This window comes from Notolabrus celidotus, chromosome 6 (assembly GCF_009762535.1).
Source record: "Notolabrus celidotus isolate fNotCel1 chromosome 6, fNotCel1.pri, whole genome shotgun sequence".
NCBI classification, from domain to species: domain Eukaryota; kingdom Metazoa; phylum Chordata; class Actinopteri; order Labriformes; family Labridae; genus Notolabrus; species Notolabrus celidotus.
This window is the reverse complement of record NC_048277.1, coordinates 21989074-22011186: the sequence shown is the minus strand read 5'-3', so window position 1 is coordinate 22011186 and position 22113 is coordinate 21989074. Positions and strand designations below refer to the sequence as shown.

The window sequence follows — 22113 nt, the reverse complement described above, 5'->3', positions numbered from 1 at the left end:
AACACAAGATGACGTCGGATGAATATTCCCTGAGTTAAACAGCTTCATTCTATATTTCAATTACTCAAACAGACGCACAACCTCAACAAGGACTAATTAAAAATAGTTTAGAACAAGTGGAGGAAGGTTTTCTTTGATTTGTGTTGGGTTTGAATTTATGTTTACCTGCCACTTTGCCAAAGGCTGTCCGTACCCTTGTTATAACCCGGGAACTTTTTACATTTCACTTTTTCATGTCAATCATTATGGTTCAATAATAAAAAGTAAAACATGAAAAATAACTCAGGTTTCCTATTAACATAACGGCTCTTCATGAGTTCATATATATGACGAACGTCTGCACAATATGCCACTACCAACATCAACCACAGGCCTTCATCTTCCTATTTCTGTACGTCTATTTCTGTCTGTCACATAAAAATAGGCTTTTAACAACCCAGCAAGGCGTTTAATTATTGCCTCTTCAGCACTACATTAGTAAAATAAAGCTGCAAATATTGATTGATCAGATGGTTATTTGTCAGTGATTGGAGCAGGATTGGAGTATCAAACATGGTAAAGAGTGACTCTGTCTTTCAATCACTGTCACAAAGCTGCACAGCGGCAGCACTGCTGCATTGACTGAGCCCCATCATGCCACACTCTGTCTTCATACGCCTCCTAAAGCAATCAATCCAAACACGCAAGGACCAAATATTCATTAGTGACTTATTCATATTCAAAAGCTGCCTGTTCAAAGTAACAAAAGAGCAGACTTGTCTTTGACAAGCACAGTACAATGATTCTATGACATACTGTGTGAGGCATGAACAATTGTGATCATCTTCTATTATTGTATGAGTAAAGAGTTGTGTTCATTGTTGTCGTCTGCCACAAGAGACAATGTGTACAAAAACAAGATTAGCTAACAAAGATTACAGTGTTTGGATTCAACAGAATCCCACAAAATGTTAAAATATGAATCAAATACAAACAGCTTCTTTGAAAAGTTGGACTTCTTATCTCAGATTTGTTTATGATGGCGCAAAGGTCAGTGAAAATATCTGTGTTTGGAAATCACACTGACTAGTGTGAGACGTTTCAACAAGAAGGAGCTAATAGTTTCACACACAGTGATTCAACATGATTAATACTTATGGGTATTGTTTAACTACTACAGCCCATTGGCCCTCTGTAACCAGCGAGGAGAAAAAAAAGTGGAGAAAGACGGGCTGCGATGTTAATAATTAGTTGGTTCTGCGCTCAAAAAAATTCTGTCCAACCTCACCAGATTTTAATCAAAGGCTGAAAATAGTAGCTGATTGTAATCGGCACTCAGAAGTCACCAGGGGTGTTTGAAGAGCCCGTCAAGCCTGAGAGTGGAGCTAATTCGATTAAGTGGCGGCAGTACCTGGAGGGGACGGATCTCTATCTCTCCCTTTTTTATTTATGAGATTAAGTCGCGCTTGTTATTCCAATATAAATAATCAAGCCAACAGAAATGACACTGATTTTCAAGTTGTTTCATCTTCCTCAGCTCCAAAACTTTTTTTTTGTTTATTCCAGGTGACAAATAAACTTTGTTGAGTAATGCTCCAGAGGTACTGATGTAACGAAAATTACGGCAGAGGATGGGGTATTCGTGCTTTGAATCCCTCAGTGTTATTACCTCTCCCCATGTGATAGAAGCAAAGGGAAAAAAAATCAAAGGACAGGCGCTACAAAAAATTTTCTGCTCCTGCAACTATATTATTTATAATATTCGGAAGATTTGAAGATGGATTCGTGCAAATGAAAAACAGTAACTTCACATGTGGTGAAATAATGATGCAGAAAAGTTAAAAACACACATTTTCCCGACTATTTGAAGCAGAGACTGATAGTTAAAGTGATTCCTTCGACCACCTTCTGTCGTCTAGCCTGTACAAGTTATGTTTAATACATACTGAGAATACATGAGTGCAGATGTTGTTGTTAAATTATCATTACTCTCTGTGAAGAAGAAAGCACACAGATTTGTCTGATTGATCCATAATATGCCGCAACATATCCCGACTTTCATCTTAATCTGATATCGGTGTCCACCACTCCACAGAGTCCTTGAAGCAGAGCTGCTGTGAGGGCCATTTAGCCTCCAGAAAGCAAGATAAACAAGGCCTAAGAGGCTCTCGATGTGTGCTGTTTGAATAACACACTTCACATTTTACAACGTAACCTCTTCTTACTTTTAGAGCCTCCATGGCCGGGAGATCAGCATGATTTCTCTCTTAAGTGCTTCACACATGCCACAGATCTGCATCCTGCATGAAGCGGCAAACCCTCAGTGGTGAAACTAAATATATATTTCCTCAGAGAGTGCACACACTCAACAGCTTTTTCTACATGCATGACATAAAACAGCATGACGGTATTTGATTTTGTTCAAAAGGTCCAGGACTGATGGTTTCAGAGATACTTCTGGTCCAAGTTCCACGCTGAGTGCTGGGGTTTTCACCTACCTGCTCGAGAGCTTCGCACCCTCCACATTGCAAGGGATGTGAAAGGCTTGGCCCTGGATGTGACATAAGAATTCCTCAGAGTGATCCTTTAGACCCCTCTCAGCACCTCTTTCCCTGCAGGGCTCTTCTAAAGGGGTCCGTTTTCATATCAGAGAGGAGCAGAGCAGCAAAGCCAAGCGGCAGCAGGGCTGAGGTCACAGTGTGCCACATTAAATATAGACTCCTTTAACGCCCTCCAATAATGCATCTGGAGTATTTCCGGTCATTACTATTCACACTTTTCAATCTCAAACACAAACTTCTGTAAATGGGCCATAGATCTGAGCTATCGTTCACCAAGGGAGACCTCACATCAAAACTGGTGTCTGTCACCAGTCGGAACTTGCTCGCCAGCCCCAGTTAAGCCACTGGTGGTTCAAACTCCAAAATAAAACATCCCGCAAGGATAAAACTTTCAGATTTGGTCTAGGTTAAGTTTGACATCTATAAACTTTTTAAATTTATATGGCCCATTAGAGCTCACATTGCGATTTACACCCACTAAATCCAAAAACGGACCAAGAAGTGACCAAAAATGCAGCTGAACCAGAACATGTGTGGAATGCATTCTTGTTGTAGTGATTAAGTTTGTCAGACAGTTTTCACTCTTGCTACAGAACATAGCTTGTGCTGTGTACAAAAAGTTTTGTTGTAAGTCTATCAAATCAAACACCACTCTTTAACTTCAAGACCTGCAACGAATGGATCCACAAGGACTTCAATACAACAGGCCTTGAACTTTGGTGAACTGATTTTCCTGCGTCACATCAGGTGTCAGAGAATATCAATACAGTTCATGGAAATCTGTACTCACTTGATGTAATGCATACAGCTTAGACTTCAGAATGGTGGACTTTGAAACAACTGGTCCAGATGTTTATGCTTATAGGTGGGATTATGGGGCAAGTGTTAAACCTGGGCACTATTCTTGCTATCAGCTAGCAAAAACCAAGAAGGTTGGAAATGTTTGGGAGGAAGGGTTGAATAAAAAAAAAAGTATTTCACCACACCATTGTTCTTTGATGCATAGCACTGAGAAAGAGGCTTAAATGTTTAATTGTCTTTTTTAATATTAGAAATTCCTACTTCCAGTGCCCCCCCTGAATGCAGCACTGATATTGCAGACTAAACCCAAGAAGTACACCACTTGACTGGAGAAGTTTTTGTTTTGCCTTTCATGCTGTGGGAGCTCAATTAACATTCAAATGTCTGCTTTTAAAGTTTAAAAAGCACTAAAACTGTTTTAAAATTCCCATAAAATGCATGAGCGGGTGTACTTTTATTGCAAAGTTTGACCTATTTACTTAAAATATCTGGATGTTTGGGCAGGACTTTAAATAAGAGGGTTTTTTCACTTAAATATTTTGGTTTATAAGTAAATCTGAGTTATTTATATCACAGAATAAAAATATTTTTGTAGAGTGGAAATAGAATCACAGCGTCTGTAAAGAATGACCCAAACAGCCCCCCTTTGCTCTGTAGTATTTAAGGTTATTCACTACATTAGCTTAAACCAAAAGGTTTGTTTTTTTATTATGGGGTACACTTAATTTGAAAACTGACTAAATTCACCATGTTTCAAAAACTGCACAAAATGCATCAGCTCAAACATTTCTCAAACTTCACAGAAAGAAAGTCTGTCTATATGAAAATATCCAAACAGCATGAGCATGCAAATATAACAACAGCTAGAAAAGCATTCCACAAGAGATTTACAACTCAAGTGACCTTGGAAGCAACAATCAATCCGAGGAAACCGACAAATAAGTGGGAAGATTTCCATTTAACATAATGTTAAATTTAACATTTTAAATCTGTGCTCATTTCACTACTAACCCTGATGACATTCAGTTACATCCTCTTCAGAAAAGAATGCTGCTGCTCATGGGTAATATGACCTTTATAGCTTATGACAACAGAAGACCTTTATTTTGAAAGGTAAGGGTGCCAAAGTGTTAAGTGAGAGCAGAGGCCACCACCTACATAACAGCTCTGAGAAGGATCAATGTGACACTATTTATCTTTTTCAGTTGAACTAGCAGGTGTTATATTCTGAAGGGCTTCATGTGAGTAGTTTAAATACTGAGCTTTGACTCCAATTTGGCTGACTGTTAACATTTACCTATGTTAACTGTCTGACAGGTACCAATAAAAGAGCTCATGATATTATTACCTCACCCACACTTCAGAACGCAGGAGGACTGAAACTCGATATAATGTAACAGGCAGCCAGCCAGAAAGAGAAAAAAAAAAAACACCTAATGGAGTTTTTCTGTCCGAGCTGAAGGCTCAGCTATAAGCCAACACCTGTATCCTCGCACTCTCCAGCGGGCAGAGAGCCCTCATTCAGTGAATTTGAGAATGCCACAGCCTCAATAATGTGCCTGTCCACTCGAGTGGCGTGTGAGCCCCATGCCAACACCAGGCTTTTGGAGATTTTTTGTGTAAAACCTTTAAAAAAGAAAAACCTCTGTGTCCCTGCACCTCATCCATCTTGTGTACACAACGTCTAAATAAATGCTGCCACTCTAGCCGAGAGCTCTTATTTTGCAGGCCAAAAATAAAACTGCTGGATGAAAGTCTGGTTCCCTATTCATTAAGAGGAGTCGGAATATTTTTACACTCAGCCTTTTTAGTTTGGATCAGCGACTAAAACGGGAGTGTCAGGTAAGATTTGCTCCACACAAAGCAACAAAAATTCAGAAACGGACATTTTTTTATTATTCAACTTTGAATCCTTTGACATTATCGTTTTGAATTTAGCGTGAAAATATCAAAGGAGTTTCTATCTAGATATGACAAGCTAATAAGCAATACACACAGTAATATTCTCTCCTGTAGGAAAGCGTGTTGCACTTAAACTGGTGACAACTTTCATAATGTTAAAAGAAACACAAGATCGTTTTTGTCTCTTATGAGTGGCCATCAGGTCCACTTCTTTCTCTGTAACAAAGGAAAATGATGCTCTAAAGACTCCCTGTAACTTAAGCTGACAAAAGGAACTGAGATATCAGTGTGAGAGTACTAGCATTATGGTCAGTGTCATTTAGAGAAGGCAACTACTATAGCACTATCAATCTCGACGCTAAAACAAACTCTTGTAAACAGATCATCCAGCACACCAGAGCTCTAAACAGATCTGCAGCTCCAAAATCTTTCTCTGCGCGGCTGCAAGGTTTCCAGCCTCTGCAGAGACCATGACCTTACATAACCAAGCCATTAATATTGATTGTTTCCAAATTTGCAAACTGAGGGAATCTTCCAATATGAAAAAATAACACAGTTTTGCTTTCCAGTAATGATATCCACAGCCCTCCAAGGCCTGTTCCCTGACCCACTCACATCTTCCAGCAGAGCTTCTGCTGAAGTAAGCTCTTTCTTACTTTAAAGGTATTAGCACTCAGGGTTAAAACAGTAAACGCTCTGCATGCAGGATAAGAAACGTGCATCCTCAGAAAGTCGAACACAGCTGGTGTAAAAAAAGGGGGAAGTGCGCCTGAGCAAAGCGTGCTGCTTTTCTTTCAAATGTTTGGTTTCTGTGGCCTGAAAGTCTCAGCGTATAGGACTGTAATCCTAAAAAATGTCTCACAGCTCTGTGACACAACCAGGATCCATAACCACGCTTTATTGTTTTATGTTTCGAGTAATCCTGTGCCAAACTGTTCTTGCGCAATACACCAACTGCACTTACTTCTTAATAGAACACTTGTACTTTCACATCAGCGCTTTATCAAATAAAGCAATTACACCGGTGTTTCTGCAGCTCAAACTTCTTTTTCCATCTGTTCTGGATTCTGGGTGTTTTTACGTTTACAACTCTTTACATTGTAAAAAATAAAAAGGCCACTGTTGCAGTGATACAGTAACTTTAGAGGATATTTTCAGGGTATAAATTAGATGTTAAAGCACAGCCGACTATGCAGCATTACACAAGCTCAATTAAAATGATTACATAAAAACTTCAATGTCTGCCGGTAAGATAAAAACAAAAGGTGATTATAATACATAAAGAGATTTTAACCACACACATTAACATAAGGATAAATTACTTTTGGATTAAATCATGAACAAGTTCTAACATTTGTTGATTCACATTTTTTTTTAAAGTTACCAAAACTTCTCCTCGGTGTCCCCACAGCTAATACTCTTTAACAATCCTTTTTTATTTTTTACACAAAGGGTCAAAACAAAGTTTCAGTGCAGGGGAACTCCTCTGAAGCTGCTGAGGTTAGTCCCACTGACTGAACATGTTTTTTTTCACCCATTCAGCATTACATAACAGACTGAAGGCGTTCTTTTTCCTGTCTTTCTCTTTCCCAGACGCACTTTAATCCTGTGCATAAAATGGTGGGGTGAAAATCGGTCAGCAGGTTAGGAGTGTCTCAAAGTCAGACTTGCGAAGAAAAAAAAAGAATCAATCCACGAAGACTCCCAACTACCTGTCTTTGCCCCGCTATTACATAAGCGCTCCGGCTGTGCCAACCCACAAAGTCACACAGTTTTCCCTTCTGTGGAGTGTAAATACGCGCTAAAGTGTGGGGATTTTTTGTGAATTTCAGCACAGAGGTGAATACAGAGAGAGGGTGAGCTGTTGTCTAAAGAGAAAAGATCTCCTGTGATGATTTCTGCTCTCACTTGCGCGCCTCTGTTTATGGCTAAACCTGTTACATAACCAGCTTACATTCCACATTCACCATATCACACTCTAAATATACCCTTGCGCACAGGAGGAGTGCGCACACTTAAACGCACCGTGCAATGAATTAATTGTCGTGAAAACGCCGGTTGCCTCACTGTCATAAATACGGCAAGTGTGTCTGTCAAGAATGTGCAGAGAAATCACTATTTTCTTTGAACTTGGATGTTAGCCTGTGCTGGAGACAGCCGAGAGGGGGTGTGGTTAAATACTGTCTGTACTGTACAACATGGACGGGACGGTGGTGGATAAATCATGTTAAACGAAATCAGCTGCACCCAAACAGGCTGACTTTTGACAGGCTAATTGATAATAAAGGCCTGTGTGCTTTATTTTGTGTGATCAGGTGGAGGTTGTACTCGCAGGAGGCGCCTCCATGCTCGCAACAGTGTTTGAGAGCTGCAGCTTAAACAAATTCCAGCTGCTGGGGCGTCTTTTTGCACATATGAATAGCCGAAATCTGTGGGCAGGAGATGTAGAAAATCCAGCAAGGCAGCTCTAGGTGCTGTGTGAGGAATAGTGGAGGACACGTCTCCATACAAAGGAGAGTAAGAGTGATCGATAAGCCGGCCCACAGTCTTCAAAAGTTCACTTTTGACACTTTGACAATAATGCGTTTGAGCGGACAGGTTGGCCTGGTTGTGGCACCAGGAGAAGCTCCTGACGGTCAATTTTAACTCGCTGGGTAATTGATTTATCCTACAGTCAGAGTAAATGTGACATCTGTGACCGTATCACCCCCCTATGATTTGAGCTGTCAGTAGAGCCTGAACGCCAGCTACACACACACACACACACACAAACACACACCTACATACACACGCACACAAACACACACACACCGAGGCACTAATTACAGCCGAACGGGCTCAAAAACCCGCTGAATAAAAAAGCCATGTCTCAGTGCTTTGGTGAATTTACACAGTGTGTAGTTATTTATGAGGGAGGCGATTTAATTCATTTTGAAGTTTGATTAAAAAACCCACCGATCGGCTTTGTTCCCCCACACATTAAAAAGCGAAATACGGTCCGCTTACCTCTGTTGGTGCTCGAACAGGTCTGCCTTCGAACCGGGGCTGGATGGTCCGCTTTTCGGAGCGTCTCCAGGTTTACCGGGGTTTCCCTGACCGGGGTAGCCGGCTCCGAGACGCTGTTGCCCGGGTCGCTCGCTGGATCTGGAGGGGAGTCCATGTTGAATTTCAGATTTACTGTTTCACTAGCTGCTAGGACTTCAAACTAATTCTATGCGATGTGTGGGCTCCGACACCGCGGCTCGCTATCTAATTTAGACTAGAAGTAAGAAATGAGAAATGCGAGTGTGTCTGGAGGTGGGTGTGTAGGTCTGATTGTCCACTAGCAGCGCTAGTGAGAGATCCACTCATGCACACTGGAAAGGGAGAGGTTGTCAATAGCCGAAGAATAGATGTAGGCCTGAAAGTAATCCATGCTGATCGCAACCTGCGCAGTTTGGCATGGTTCTAAAATATATTTTATCAGTCTACTTTGATAATGGGTTTCTACATCCTGCAGTTATCTTATTAACACGTGAGAAAAAGGCTGTTGCTGAGTATGAAACTAAAAACTGAATAAATTGGCCAATAAAGATAATTATATCAGCAACTTGCACCATCTCACAACCCTAACCACTAAATCAAGTATTTATATAATCTGTACGAAATTTTATTAGGTTTGTTATGGTCTTTTTGTTTAAAATCACTATCTTTAAATCGTCCCCAGTTGGGCTTAAATGTGGCCACTTTTATCCAAACTTTATATCCCATTCACAACACACACTATCTTTGCAGATTCCCAGTCAAAGCTGTATTTAAGTGCAAGAATTATTTCCTGCTAATGTATTTACTGTGGATGCTTCCTTGAATGCAGCATTTAGCAGTCAATACTTCATATAGGCTATAAAACAACTCAACTTCTATGACTAGGATTTCAAACAAGGATTACCAGAGTGCACTTCATCATTTTCATCATCACCACCATCATTACCATGATCATGATGATGATGATGATGATGATCATCATCATCATCATCATCATCATCCTGTGGGAGGAGCGGGCTACATGTCTGAGCAGTCTGCTCGGGCTGATGAAAGGACTCTCTCCTTTCCTCGCACAGTAACCTGAGTGTGTCTCCGCTTGGTGAGATAAAAGTTCAGACTGACAGCATGTTTTGAAAGAATATAAGCTTTTATAAGACATAGAGTCGTGTACAGCTGCCAGCAAACCTCACTCTGCAGAGCGATAGATGTGCACCGCTTGTTGCGCAGCAATTACAAACAGCACGCTTCCTGCATGTGATCAGCGAGCAAGCTGCGAGGCGGAGCCCCGCCTCCTCAAAGCAGTGCACGTGGACTTTGACATGGTCCTGCCCTCTCGGTGCAGGGCTAGAATGCTGACAGACAAGTCAGAAAGATACATCCAAGAGGGAAGGTTTTATCTCTTTGAACGTTACGTATACTATAATAAAATAATATTGTCATAGGTGTTTTTATTTATATATCAAGCTTACTTGATATATCGTTCTTACTCTTTCCACGAGCAGGGGGTGCTGCTGTGAATCCCTCCTAGCTGCATTCAGAGCAGGAGGCGTTCATCCCTCAGCATCCAGACTGTACATGTGTCACACATGCACGAAGACACCGCTGGCTGATCCCACCTACTGTCTCTTTTTGGTCCATTTATATAGTTAATGTAGATTTTATACTATAAATACCTTAAAAATGTTATTGTTGAAGATTTTTATTTTTTACTTAGAATTTTTGTAGGCTCCTAAGTGCAGTTATAAACAGATTTTTTTAACCTCTTTTTGTCTTTCAATCAACGTTACTCGTCTCTCTGACAGCGTCTATTACTATTCAGATTATGCAAATTAAGTGATGACGTCATTTAGCAACTACTAGCAACTTTTAAGGCAGTCAATAGCTACTTTCCTCACTGTGGAGTTTGCAACACTGAGTATGAGTGATATAAGAAACAGCAATGAGAAGTAGAGAAAAATATTGTGTTTAAGGCAAACATTTTAAGGCAATTGACTTAGAATGTAAAACTCACACTGTGGCTCTAACTTTGGACTGTTAAGTTTTATGTCACAGTTCATGTTTAAAGACGGACATCCAACGCGCCTTTAATTCAAACGCTTCCACATTAACAACATCCATAATGAGCAAGGTCTGCTTTACACATTTTGCAGTCAGCCTTTTTCTTTACAGCAGTGAGAGCGAAATGCCCCTGACTTTGGAAGTTTGAGAATGTTGTGGTGTTACAATGACCGCCATCATGTTGCTATGTTTTGTTTACCTGTCACTTCCTAGTCGCTGTTTTGCATGTGCAGCACTCAGCAGAGATAGAACGTGAGATGTCTTACTTCTCAGTAATGTATTTAGCTTTGTTTTGTTTAACTGTCACTTCCCTTCACTGTTTTACTCTCAGAAGGGATAGTAAGAATGTATCACTCCTCTGCACTGGGAAACAATGTTTCGTCTGCGCACAGCATGAAAACACATGCAATGACATCACCGATTGATTGTTGCCAATTAAAATTAATTGGCAACTAATTTTGTCATGGATTTTTGTTGACTATGTTGATGATTCATTGCACCCCTGTGAGTTAAGATAAAGCACTGGTGTCTGATTGGACTTGAAGCAGGTAGTTGCATTGCATTGTTCCCTCATGTCTAGATCCTTGCTTGATGACGACATTGAGACATACTTAATAATTTTAGTAATATTACCCCTAACCTAAACCCACAGCAAGTATTCATAGTGAGTGATACTTCTCACTGTGAAAAGGAAGCAGGGAGAGTTTTTTTTCTGTCATTAAACACTACTAATACATGTACAGGACAAGATCAACAAACACATAGGAGGTACTACTTTGTCCAGAGGGGGCGCCAAAATCATCACAAATAGAAAGTTCCTCACAGGAGCTTCAAATTTACAAAGAAACACAACAGAATGGAAACATTTAATTATTTTATGAATGAGGACTCAAAAATAAGATGGATGCCTGAAGTCACAGCTTCAGGTACTGTGCTTACTAAAAAACATGTTACATTAGAATCCATAGAAAGCTACTTGTGGCCTGTTGCACACAGCCCATTATTTTAACGTAACATGAATATTGTCTCAGACAACGCAAACAGCCAACAATGTCATAGCCTGACATGTATTGCCTAAAATTAAGGCTTCATCATGGCCTAAACATGGCCAAAGTACAGTCACGAAACACAAATGGGGAGTCGTGAGATGTCTTCAAGAATGTTTTGTTTTTTTAATTATCAAAAAATAGTAAATTTGACCCATTATATTAAAAAATATCAACAGAAATAGTAGCTACATTTTAAATAAAACCTTGAAAACAGAAAATGTGATGAGTTTTTTTCCTTTCTTTTCTCCAGATGACTCCTAAGTTTAGGGTTACTGATCAAAAGCATCAGTAGTAGTAGGTTAATTCATAACAGCACACAAAACACAGTCACATGCTCATATAGGTAGGGTCATTTTCTGCAGACCAGCTAAATGAAGCTACATTAAACACTTTGAGGGACAGTGGGGGTTGCGAGTCTTTGGCACCTATAGTTTGGGGGTCCCGGGCCGAAAAGATTGGGAACCCCTGGTCTAAAGTGTCGACTTAACTGAACATGTGCAGACCCGGATCAGGCAATAAAAGACAATACAACAGGATCTTAAGTTCATGTAAAACATGTGAATATCCAAAAGGACAAAAAGAGACAATAGTTGAAGTTTGGAGTGAACAGAGAGATAAACTTAGCCAAAAACAATCAGTGTCCATGTTTCCTGCGCAGAGCTCTTTGCATGCACCAACAAGAGCATGATATAACTTCTGGAGCAGTGCTACAGTAAAGGACGACTCTCTGACAGAAAGCCAGAAGGAATCTCTCACTGCCAAGCAAAGAGGCCGAGCTCCATTCCTTCTGCTAAGCTCTAGCTCCTCCAAATTTCCCTGACCCCCTGACCCGCTGCAATCTGACCACATGAACCCTGCACTAACATTCCAAGCCTGTTGCATGCTCAGCACTGATGCAGAGAAACCTGAACTTACGAGAAGCGTAAACACACACGTTTTTAACGTGATCAAATACACATGCTGCACAGGTTCACAAACACACCTTACATCTGTATGCATACATTTAGGATCAGAATAAGAGAGAATGCTTTATTTTGCACTTTCAGAAAATGGGTGCAATTTTAAGACTACATCAACACACACTCAGGCCGACACTGTGCTGTGTTTAAACCATAAAGGATGCAAGGACAAGTTAGGTGCTGCCTGTTTAATTTCTGAGTTAAAATGAATTATGCTGCTGTCACATTGTTGAGCCGGGGAAGGATATGGCGGATGTGAAGCGAGTAGAGTAAGCATGCCTGCCTGTGTTTAAAAATGATTGATTAAGCTGACACCGGCTCAGGGGTGCAACACCGCTCTATTTTTCTCCCTCATTATGTAAGGCTATATTTCAAATCAGGAGCGCACTGGAGGAAGACACCAGAGACACCAGACAGGACACCCTTCAAATAAAAAGTTTATCAGACAACAGCCAAGGAGACTGATGAGTTTCTCCTCTAATCTTGTCTTAGGAGGGGCGATAGAAGAGAGGGAAAAGGAGGCATGCCAAACAACAGGGCGATCTTTAGAAAACACACAAAAAGATAAATGTGATGAGTCTGGACAGTGTTCACTCTGTTTGTGTCTTCATTTTGAGGGGATGCTTTAAAACTAAACTCCCAATCACACAGAGAAAAGTGTTACAAGTACAGGCTATGAACTTTAACTAATTTATCAATTTTCATCATAAAAGCTAAGATGCACTTGCAAGAAGGGAAATTAAATCCGATGAGTGGAATCATCTTTAAATTAAAGCTATGAAATGCACTCTATAAATTTCCTCGCTTGCTCCCACTTGTCTAGTTTTGGATTTAAAATTCAGGAAACATGATTTCTCAAAAAGACAAATTCCTCTTCATGCGGACATGCTGACATATCTTTGTTGCCTTACAAATCGGACATCAGAACCCCGAGCCGGGCAAACACGCACTTCTCTCTACATGCTGGCGCAGTTCAGAGTGCCAGGGTGTAATGAAAGAGACATATTAATGGCCTCTCACTTATTCATGCGTCGGAAATGAAGAGGCACAGTCACATTCTGAAGCCGTTGACAGAATAAAGCACCAACTTTGGGGAAATGATTGTATTTATGATTTCCACTCCGACAGATGAAGGTACCAAGAGGGAGGCAGAGTGACACATGTCTGACAGTTCAAAAGGGTTAAATGATGTGATGTATGGCAACATACCCGAGCATGGGGGGCACACGCTCTTATACATTTCCACTTGAAGAATCAGCGCCTGAGGAGTGCAGACCTGGAAGGCAGAAGAGAAGTCATTGCTGCTATTTCAGTTCTACTGTATGTTATACAGTGTAAACACACCATGCATTTGAATACAAACACTGAACTGCAGGGTAGCTGCTCTCAAGATGGCTGTGAACTTTGGTGGTTTTGACATAATGAGATGAATCTACAACAGCGGTTCACTCCAAGTGTGTATCTTCCCTCTGAGGCAGAGCTCCCAACAGCACCACCTAGCAGCAGCCTGACCACAGTAAATCACTTGTCCACACTCAGCCTCAGGTTACGAACACATTATGTCTGAAAGAAGAGAAAGGCCCATGCAAACTGCATAATGTATGGATATGGTGATTCACAAGAATTCACTGCTTAAATCTTCAATTTGTAGATTCTTTCAGTGTCTTTTGGACAATAAATGAAGACTGTGCATGTGTTAAAGATGCATCATCTGTGTTCTCTTAGGAAAAGTTATGGTGCAAAATAAGAGATTAAGGGCTTTTCATATATATCTTTGTATGCAGGATTGTCCGTATATTCAATATAAATTGACTTCATATTAATGCAGCTTAATGGTCACAAAGACACCGGAATTGTCACGCTACATTCTGCAGAGAATTATTCCCAATATTCCTAAACATTTAACAATGGAAAAACAGGTTTGGCATGAAATAAATAGGGAGGTTCCTCGCTCCCTGTCAGAGCTGGAATTGACTCATGGCATGTGCGTAGAGTTCACATGACTGGGGACCAGAGTGATTTTCTCCGTTAAAAATCAGGAAGGTGAAAAATGGCGTGGTTATTTGTGCCTGACAGAAGTTAAGAGCTTTTCCCAGAGGCCCGCTGCCTCCCTGCTGACCGCAAGCAAGGCAGCCTTCTCCTCTAGCATCCACTCACCTTGTGAGATCACACCTCTACACCGGCTGCTGGGGTGACATCCCGATTCTCCAACTCTACAGTCAGTTGTGCATTCAGCATAAGGCTTTTTTTTTTTTTTTTAATTTGTGCTCAGAACTTTAAGTACTACCGAGTCTGTTTTTGTTTGTGTCTACAGAAGTTGAATTCCGGGGCAGGTAAATCAAGTGCAAGGTCAAGGTTTTGTGCTTGTGTAATTAGAAGTGTAATTGCCGCCTGCTTCTAAGGCTTATCAGGGAATCCTGTGTGGCACAAACAGGTCCCACAGGAAGAGATCAAAGCAGTGTCTGGGGAAGAAGGATCTCAATTAGAGTTTATGTTTTAAAGGTTCAGAGGATGGAAAACAATCTTATATTCAGCATGGAATATTTTATATGGAGTCATACCTGTGTGTGTGAATGGATGTAGGTGATGATAACCACAAGTCACTGCTCTTGCTAGGCGCACAAATGGACAAGGATTACCAGAAAATACTGAGATCTGATGTGTATTTAAAATTACATAAAATATCTCCCATTCCATTCATTAGGCTGAAGATACACTTGTTGTGTAGCCTTGCGTTCACTTACACACCTGGCTGTGTTATTAGTGTAATTGTAAATATACTTGACTATCCACTACAAGTGTTATAGGAGGATACCAAGCGGCAAATTCCGGTCTCAAACTATGAAGCCAATGCGGAAGTGTTATAAACTGCAATTCATTGAGAATCTGCTTGAGGCTGGCTGTAGAAACACCGGAAACCACATAGACATGAATGGGAAAAAGACAATCTTTGCATGTTAACAGCCTGGTTCAAAAAACAGCCTGGCTCTACATAGCTAATTTCTCTATCGGCACACACGGTACGGGGTGCATTTTTTTCTAACGTGATGGTTCAGAAGATATTAAGATCACAAGTTTTTAACCAAATAAGGACATGACTGACTTGACTCCCGGTCAGGAACACATAGCTGTTGGCTAGGAGGCTCAAACTCCGCCCCTTTAGGTCACACTCTGCCTGGTTGAGTTCTGCATTTCCAATATGGCTGCAATTGGCTTCAAAACAGTGCTCAGGAACGGATGGGTAACGTCACGGATACTACGTCCATATTTCATACAGTCTATGGAGGATACCTCCAGAGGGCACTCCATAAAGCTCAGGCTGTATACCACTACCGAATATGTGGGATGCAAACGACCCTCGAGGAGATTACTATTGTGCTAATGCTGAGATCAAGGTGTAAGGAGTAACAGTGGCGGAACGGTAGATAGTATATAAGGCTACTAAATCCAGACCTATTGGACGTGTCAGCTAGTCCCACTACTGTTTTCTCTGTCACATCCACTCTGGATGACAAACTGTACCTCACGTCTGCGTCCTGTTCATTTTTTAGCACAGCTGACGCATCAGACCAACGCTGGGGACTCAGCAGCATTTATGCATTTGCATAAGTGTAGTTAACAGCAAGAATATCTCTCTGGCTTTATTTCAGAATTATCTCACACAGGTAGAGAAAACATAATAGTTAAGGAGGTCCTTTAAGCAGGGTCCAAGATAAATTCTTTGGTCTATTTGCCATTTAGTTTCAGAGCTGGTGAGCCAAAATTATTTCCAACCAAGAAACCAAACACGTTTTCTGTAGCACTGAACTTATAGTAGTAGAATAACTTTGAGGTTATTTTACTTGATGCTATTAATCCACTACATTAAATTACATCATTTGGTTGCTAGCAATTTTGCAGAGTCAGGTTATCACTACAAAGCATAACAAAATATGCATGTCTTTTATGAGTAGACGTTGTGAAATAGTAACGAAATGTGTTCATCAGTTTGAAAGTGTTTTGTGGGGCATCAGCCACCGGCACCTCACTCACTCACTTTATTCATCAGATCAGGTTTTCACCCTCATTTGGGAAGGGGCAGGTGCAGATTTTGGAGTTCACAGTTCACCCAGAAATGTGTTACACTCATGTGATGTTGGAGCGCAAGACTAGAGTCTCCCTGATACCAATTACATTACCAGTATTTGGTTTTAAGTACATATGTCAGTAACAAATAACAAAAATGTGATGCTAGTCTAGAGCATAGACTGTATAAAATATGGACGTAGTATCCGTGACGTCACCCATCTGTTCCTGAGCACTGTTTTGAGGCCAATCGACGGCGGCAGCCATATTGGAAATACGGGAACTCAACCAGGCAAAGTGTGACGTAAAGAGGCGGAGTTTGAGCCTCCTAGCAAACAGCTATGTGTTCCCTACCAGGAGTCAAGCAAGTCATGTCCTTATTTGGGCAAAAACTCGTAATCTTAATATCTTCTGAACTGTTGCGTTAGAAAAACTTTCACCCCTGTACAGTGTGTGCCGATAGAGAAATTAGCTACGTAGAGCCAAGCCGTTTTTTGAACCAGGCTGTAAACATGTTTATTAATGCTGCAAAGATCGTCTTTTCTGAATTGGTGTCTATGTGGTTTCCGGTGTTTCTGCAGCCAGACTCAAGCAGGTTCTCTATGAACTGCAGTTTTTAGCACTTCCGCATGGGCTTTGTAGTTTGAGACCGAAGGTTGCTGCTTGGTATAGAGTGTCCGGTAAGTCAAAGCTAGCAAAACGTCCAAGGGTTACTCCTTATTGGTCAAGTCAAGGTATCAGGAAAGGATGCTTTGAAAAAAAAATGTTACGATAGTCATACAATATAGATGTTTTATCACATGTCTCCACCCCACCAGTTTCACCTGATAATGCCAATTTTTATTCCAATTCAAAAACTGCTACTTACTATACTTCCTTTCCCACATTGCTTTTGAATTTATCTTCGACTGAAGAGAGTGAGATACTATAAGATAATGCTTTAATACTGTACGTTTAAGAGACCTAATTCAGAAGCTACCTTAACATTTGCATTGATTTGGCGCTATATAAAGTTAAGATTGATTGGTCGATTATTGTTATTTCAAAAGATAAAATCACCTATGAACTCAAAGTTCTCCAGAAAAAAAACATCAATAGTTTAAACAGCGCTGGATTGTGTTTAAATGTTACAACATTAGCTGTTCCCTGTACAAATAACAGCATTCACATCTTTGTTTGTTCAGGAGATATATCATATAGTTTAATATCAACTCAAGTGTGTTTTTTATTTTACTTTAGGTGCTGATGATTAACGTCAACATAAGGAGAGCACTGAATATTATTTACACATCTCACACTACAGCAAACATTACTTTGACTCGTCAGTCAACGGACAGCATGGTTGCTAGGCCTCAGTGTAGCATCTGAGGATGAAAACAAGACAGCGGCACACACTGCCTGCCTGATCCTCTCTGACAATCCTCGCCCATCCAACATTACTCTTCCCTCTCTGATGTTGGGCGGCTGCTAATTTAGCCTTTAGCTCCATGGTACCGTAAATCACAACACTCAGGAAGACAAATGTCAGAACACATGTTGCCAGACTGTGTCTTTGAGCAGAAGATTCCTTTAATTGGGTGTGCAGGGACCGGGTCCAATCCCCAGCACCCTCCTTGTCTTCCTCCTTCCTCACCCTCTCTCCCTCTCTCTTCGCCTCTCTCAACACACTAACAAAAGGCGGAGAGATGAAAAAGACAGCGCCAACCTATCCCTACTTTGTGCCATTATAGAACAGACACACCAGGGGTAAAGAGGTACGATGCTGAACATCAAGGAAAGCTTTATATAACTCGCTTTTTATTCGCCTTGTTTCATGTTTATTTTACTTCTTCAAGCTATCATGTCTGATTGACACCGCGCCCTGTCATAACAACCATTATTCATCGAACCAGCTTATGGAATACAGTCATAGCTTCTGGATATATTTGTCTGAGTTTAGGAAAATGTGTAAAGAATCAAAAATGCTCTCCAAAGTATGTTCGGTGTCATCTCATCATCAGTGTTATGATTCCACCCTTCCCCTTCCTCCGCTCACGCACACTCTGAACTTCAGCAGAGGGAATAGAGATCATAAAGAATAGATATTCAAAGGCTTTAACACAAAAAGACTTTCCTCAAAGCCTGCCTCTCTCCGGATCCACTGGGCTAGGGAGGATGAAATGTCCACACAGAGAAATCACAGGGCTCGAGTCAAAAGAAGTCAATTTAATTCGGTTAAAATGTATTGTTCACAATTTAGACATCATTAGCTTCTGAGAAGCAAATGTTTATTTCATCGTTTGCTAGAGCTCAAAGTGTGTACAAATGTAAAATTTACAATTACGCTGAGACTGAAGTTCAGTGCTCTTAGTTATCATAACCCATACTGTGAAAAAAAGCAATAACATTCAAACAAACTACTACAAGGGCAGGACCTCATTAGCTGTGAAAATAGTCAAAGGTTGCAGGCCCACAACGTGACTTCAGATGGTCTCTCTCTCTCAAAAAAAAATAACTTTAATACACCCTTGGACCCAAATTTAAATATCTTATATTTTTTCTCTTCACATTTCCACTCCCAAAGATAAACTTTTTATAATAACTGTTCAAACTCTGTATTTATGCACTAAAGTGTGGGTTCATTCAACAGGATCAGATGAAGTTGCTCTGAAAATATCTCAGACTCATCGTTTAGCATCTCTTTCTTACAGAAAAACATTGAACAAGAGAAATGTTATGGTTTTTAGCTTGTCTGGAAGAAAAAGAGTCCTGGAAGGATTAACTACACACACTGATGTAAATGATTTATTCACTAAGAAAACATTACGGACATAAAATGTTCAGTTGGTGCTTTATAACATATAGATATTTATAAAAAGCCGGCTGCAAATAAATATTTTAGGAGAGTATGTAGAACCTATGGTTTATTTAGATTGTTGGTGTACTCCTCTCGACCTCGACTTTGTAAGCTCTATATGAACAAGACCTATCAGTAAAGGAATAGAGATGGTAACCTGAAACACAGTGCTTATTTTCATTGGTTAATAACATCTAAATAATTGTCCAAAAGTGTCACGAAGGATTAGTGTCTGTGTCACTAAAATGAAAAGGTTTCTCTTTTTCTGGAGCATCAGTGTGAAAGAAAACTAATGGATCTATATGATATAATTGTAATCCCTATATGTGCTGTCCCATGCTGTTTAACCTGAGTAAGATACTAATCTAACCTAACTGATAATATACCATATATAAATGTGAGGAAATGTCCTTACAAATGATAACAGCCATGATGTGGGTCATGTGATGATTGACACCGAGCCCTTGTTTAATCTTACTATAACGCATCTTTAGAAATGATCATAGACTGTATAAAATATGGACTTAGTATCCTTGACGTCACCCATCTGTTCCTGAGCGCTGTTTGGAAGCCAATTGACAGCGGCAGCCATATTGGAAATGCAGAACTCAACCAGGCAGAGTGTGACGTAAAGTGGCGGAGTTTGAGCCTCTTAGCCAACAGCTATGTGTTCCCGCCCGGTAGTCAAGTCAGTCATGTCCTTATTTCTGCAAAAACTCGTAATCGTTCGAAAAAAATTCACCCCCCGTACAGTGTGTGCCGATAGAGAGATTAGCTACATAGAGCCAAGCCGTTTTTTGAACCAGGCTGTAAACATGTTTATTAATGCTGCAAAGATCGTCTTTTTTGAATTGGTGCCTATGTGGTTTCCGGTGTTTCTGCAGCCAGCCTCAAGCGGATTCTCGATGAACTGCAGTTTTTAGCACTTCCGCATGGGCTTTATAGTTTGAGACCAGAGGTTGCCACTTGGAAATGATCTACTTAATTTACTTGCAACTTGCATTGTGTTCTCATGTCAGTATATATCAAAGTTATATCAACCTGACTGATTGATCAGTCATCTCCAGTGTAGCCCCCAATGGTGTAAATGGTTCTAATATTGTATTTGGTGTCAGTAGATAAGGCAAACATCACAAAGGTTTTAGTTGTTTCTTCTCTATGTAAACTCAAATTTTTTTCATTTTACACCACAGGTTTGTTTGTTTTGTCTTAACAGTCTTTTGAGCATGTTCCTGGTTATACACTTAAATTTTCTTTTAGCTTTACTCCATGAATCTTCTCAATCCATAGTGAATCAGTAATGTACTCCAATCCTCTTGTGTTAACATTAAGATACTGAAATCTTTACAATGCATGTCTTGGGTCCAACAGCCTTTATGTGGTGTAATGAGTGAGTGCAATTTATTACATTAATAGTTACCCACCATATTACATTGCATAGCCCGGTGACAGAGACAGAATGACTTATGTATTTTAATAAACACTGATTAAAACAAGTGATTCATCAGTTCCTAATGTTGTCTTTGATTCTGTTTATTAGCATAGCTGGCTGATGAAGAGTGCTAGTCTGAAACTGGCTGGGATAATTCTTCTGTGTATAAGACAACACAAAGCTGTACTGTATATACTCTTTCCTCTCTTTACCTTGGGACAATTTTCTATGAAGATTATCAGGCCTAAATGATATGAAGTGAAATATATAAACAAATATTGATTGGTAGATTATCCGCAGTGTTTTTATTCCGCCCGTCGTCCACAATAACATCACACAAATTTGTGATTCACTTGATTTCTCTTTCTTTCATTTGTTCTATCTGTTTTGTATGTGTGTGTACTTTTCAAAAGAAGAAGCTGTGATTCACTTGATTTAGCAGCTTTGTTATAGTAGTCTTCTCTCAGACCACCACAAATGCGTCTCTCCCGATGTTATGCTTTTAAAAGTGACCCTGTAAACTGGAGACCTTCAGCTGAATGTAACAGTGTTTTTTGAGTTTACACAGCTGTTGAAACACAGAGGGAGTTTTAAGATTCAATATCCTCATCAGATAAGTATTTAATGATCGTCTAAAGACGTTTATGAGGGATGCATCCGGCTGAAAGTCGGCAGTAAACAGGGTCGCAGTTTAAACCAAAACACAGGGGATCTCTGCCATGGCTTGTTGAGTTAAAATCGATTTTAAAGCCGTGTTGAAACGTCTATGCTACTCGCGCTTATCTCCTCTCACGTGTTGATTCAGTTAATCCATCTGTGATGAAATATAGCACCATCTAAAACAGCGCCAGCTGAGTCTCTTCCATGCTAACAGTTGTGATACCGTCTTCAAGTGATCTGAAGCTAGCATATAGCTAAGCTTAGCTTCATTTTACAACATCAGTTGCTCAATGATGTAAAAGCAATGGACAGAACACACAGGCACACATGCTAAGTGAGAAATCATTGCTTGTTTATATAATATGTATTGTTTTATTTATTGCGATGAATTAAGAATTTTGCTATGTGTTTATCGTAAATGTTAAAATAGCAATAACGATGAAACTGCAATTCATTGGGCAGCCCCAGTATTTAGTGAAGACACCATTCATTTCATAAGGCAAGTGTTGAAGCAGAAAGTGATCAAGTGTACTGGAGTGTTTCATCAGTAATTAGTATCAACATACTAATAGGTATACACATAGAAAACTGGTGGACAAGATCTTCCACTCTACAGTTTTAAACATGCAACGAGGTCACAGTGCTAACAAGACAATTTAATTGTCATTAGAAACCTTTACCAAAGCTAGGTCATAGCTCACACGTATGTTATGTTATAAACCCTTCGCAGTGTAGAAACTCTTATTTCCTGCAATCATCTGACATGTGATTCACATCATCTCTGTTT

The 22113-nt window shown here is 40.1% G+C and overlaps 1 protein-coding gene across 1 annotated transcript in view; it reads right to left on the bottom strand.

The window, feature by feature from the left end:
• roraa (RAR-related orphan receptor A, paralog a) overlaps positions 1-22113 on the bottom strand; it is a 280549-nt gene that overhangs the window by 207677 nt on the left and 50759 nt on the right. Inside the window, 2 exon segments of the mRNA XM_034685220.1 lie at positions 8250-8387; positions 13543-13609. Coding sequence (XP_034541111.1) covers positions 8250-8387; positions 13543-13573 — 169 coding nt within the window. The 5' untranslated portion in view covers positions 13574-13609.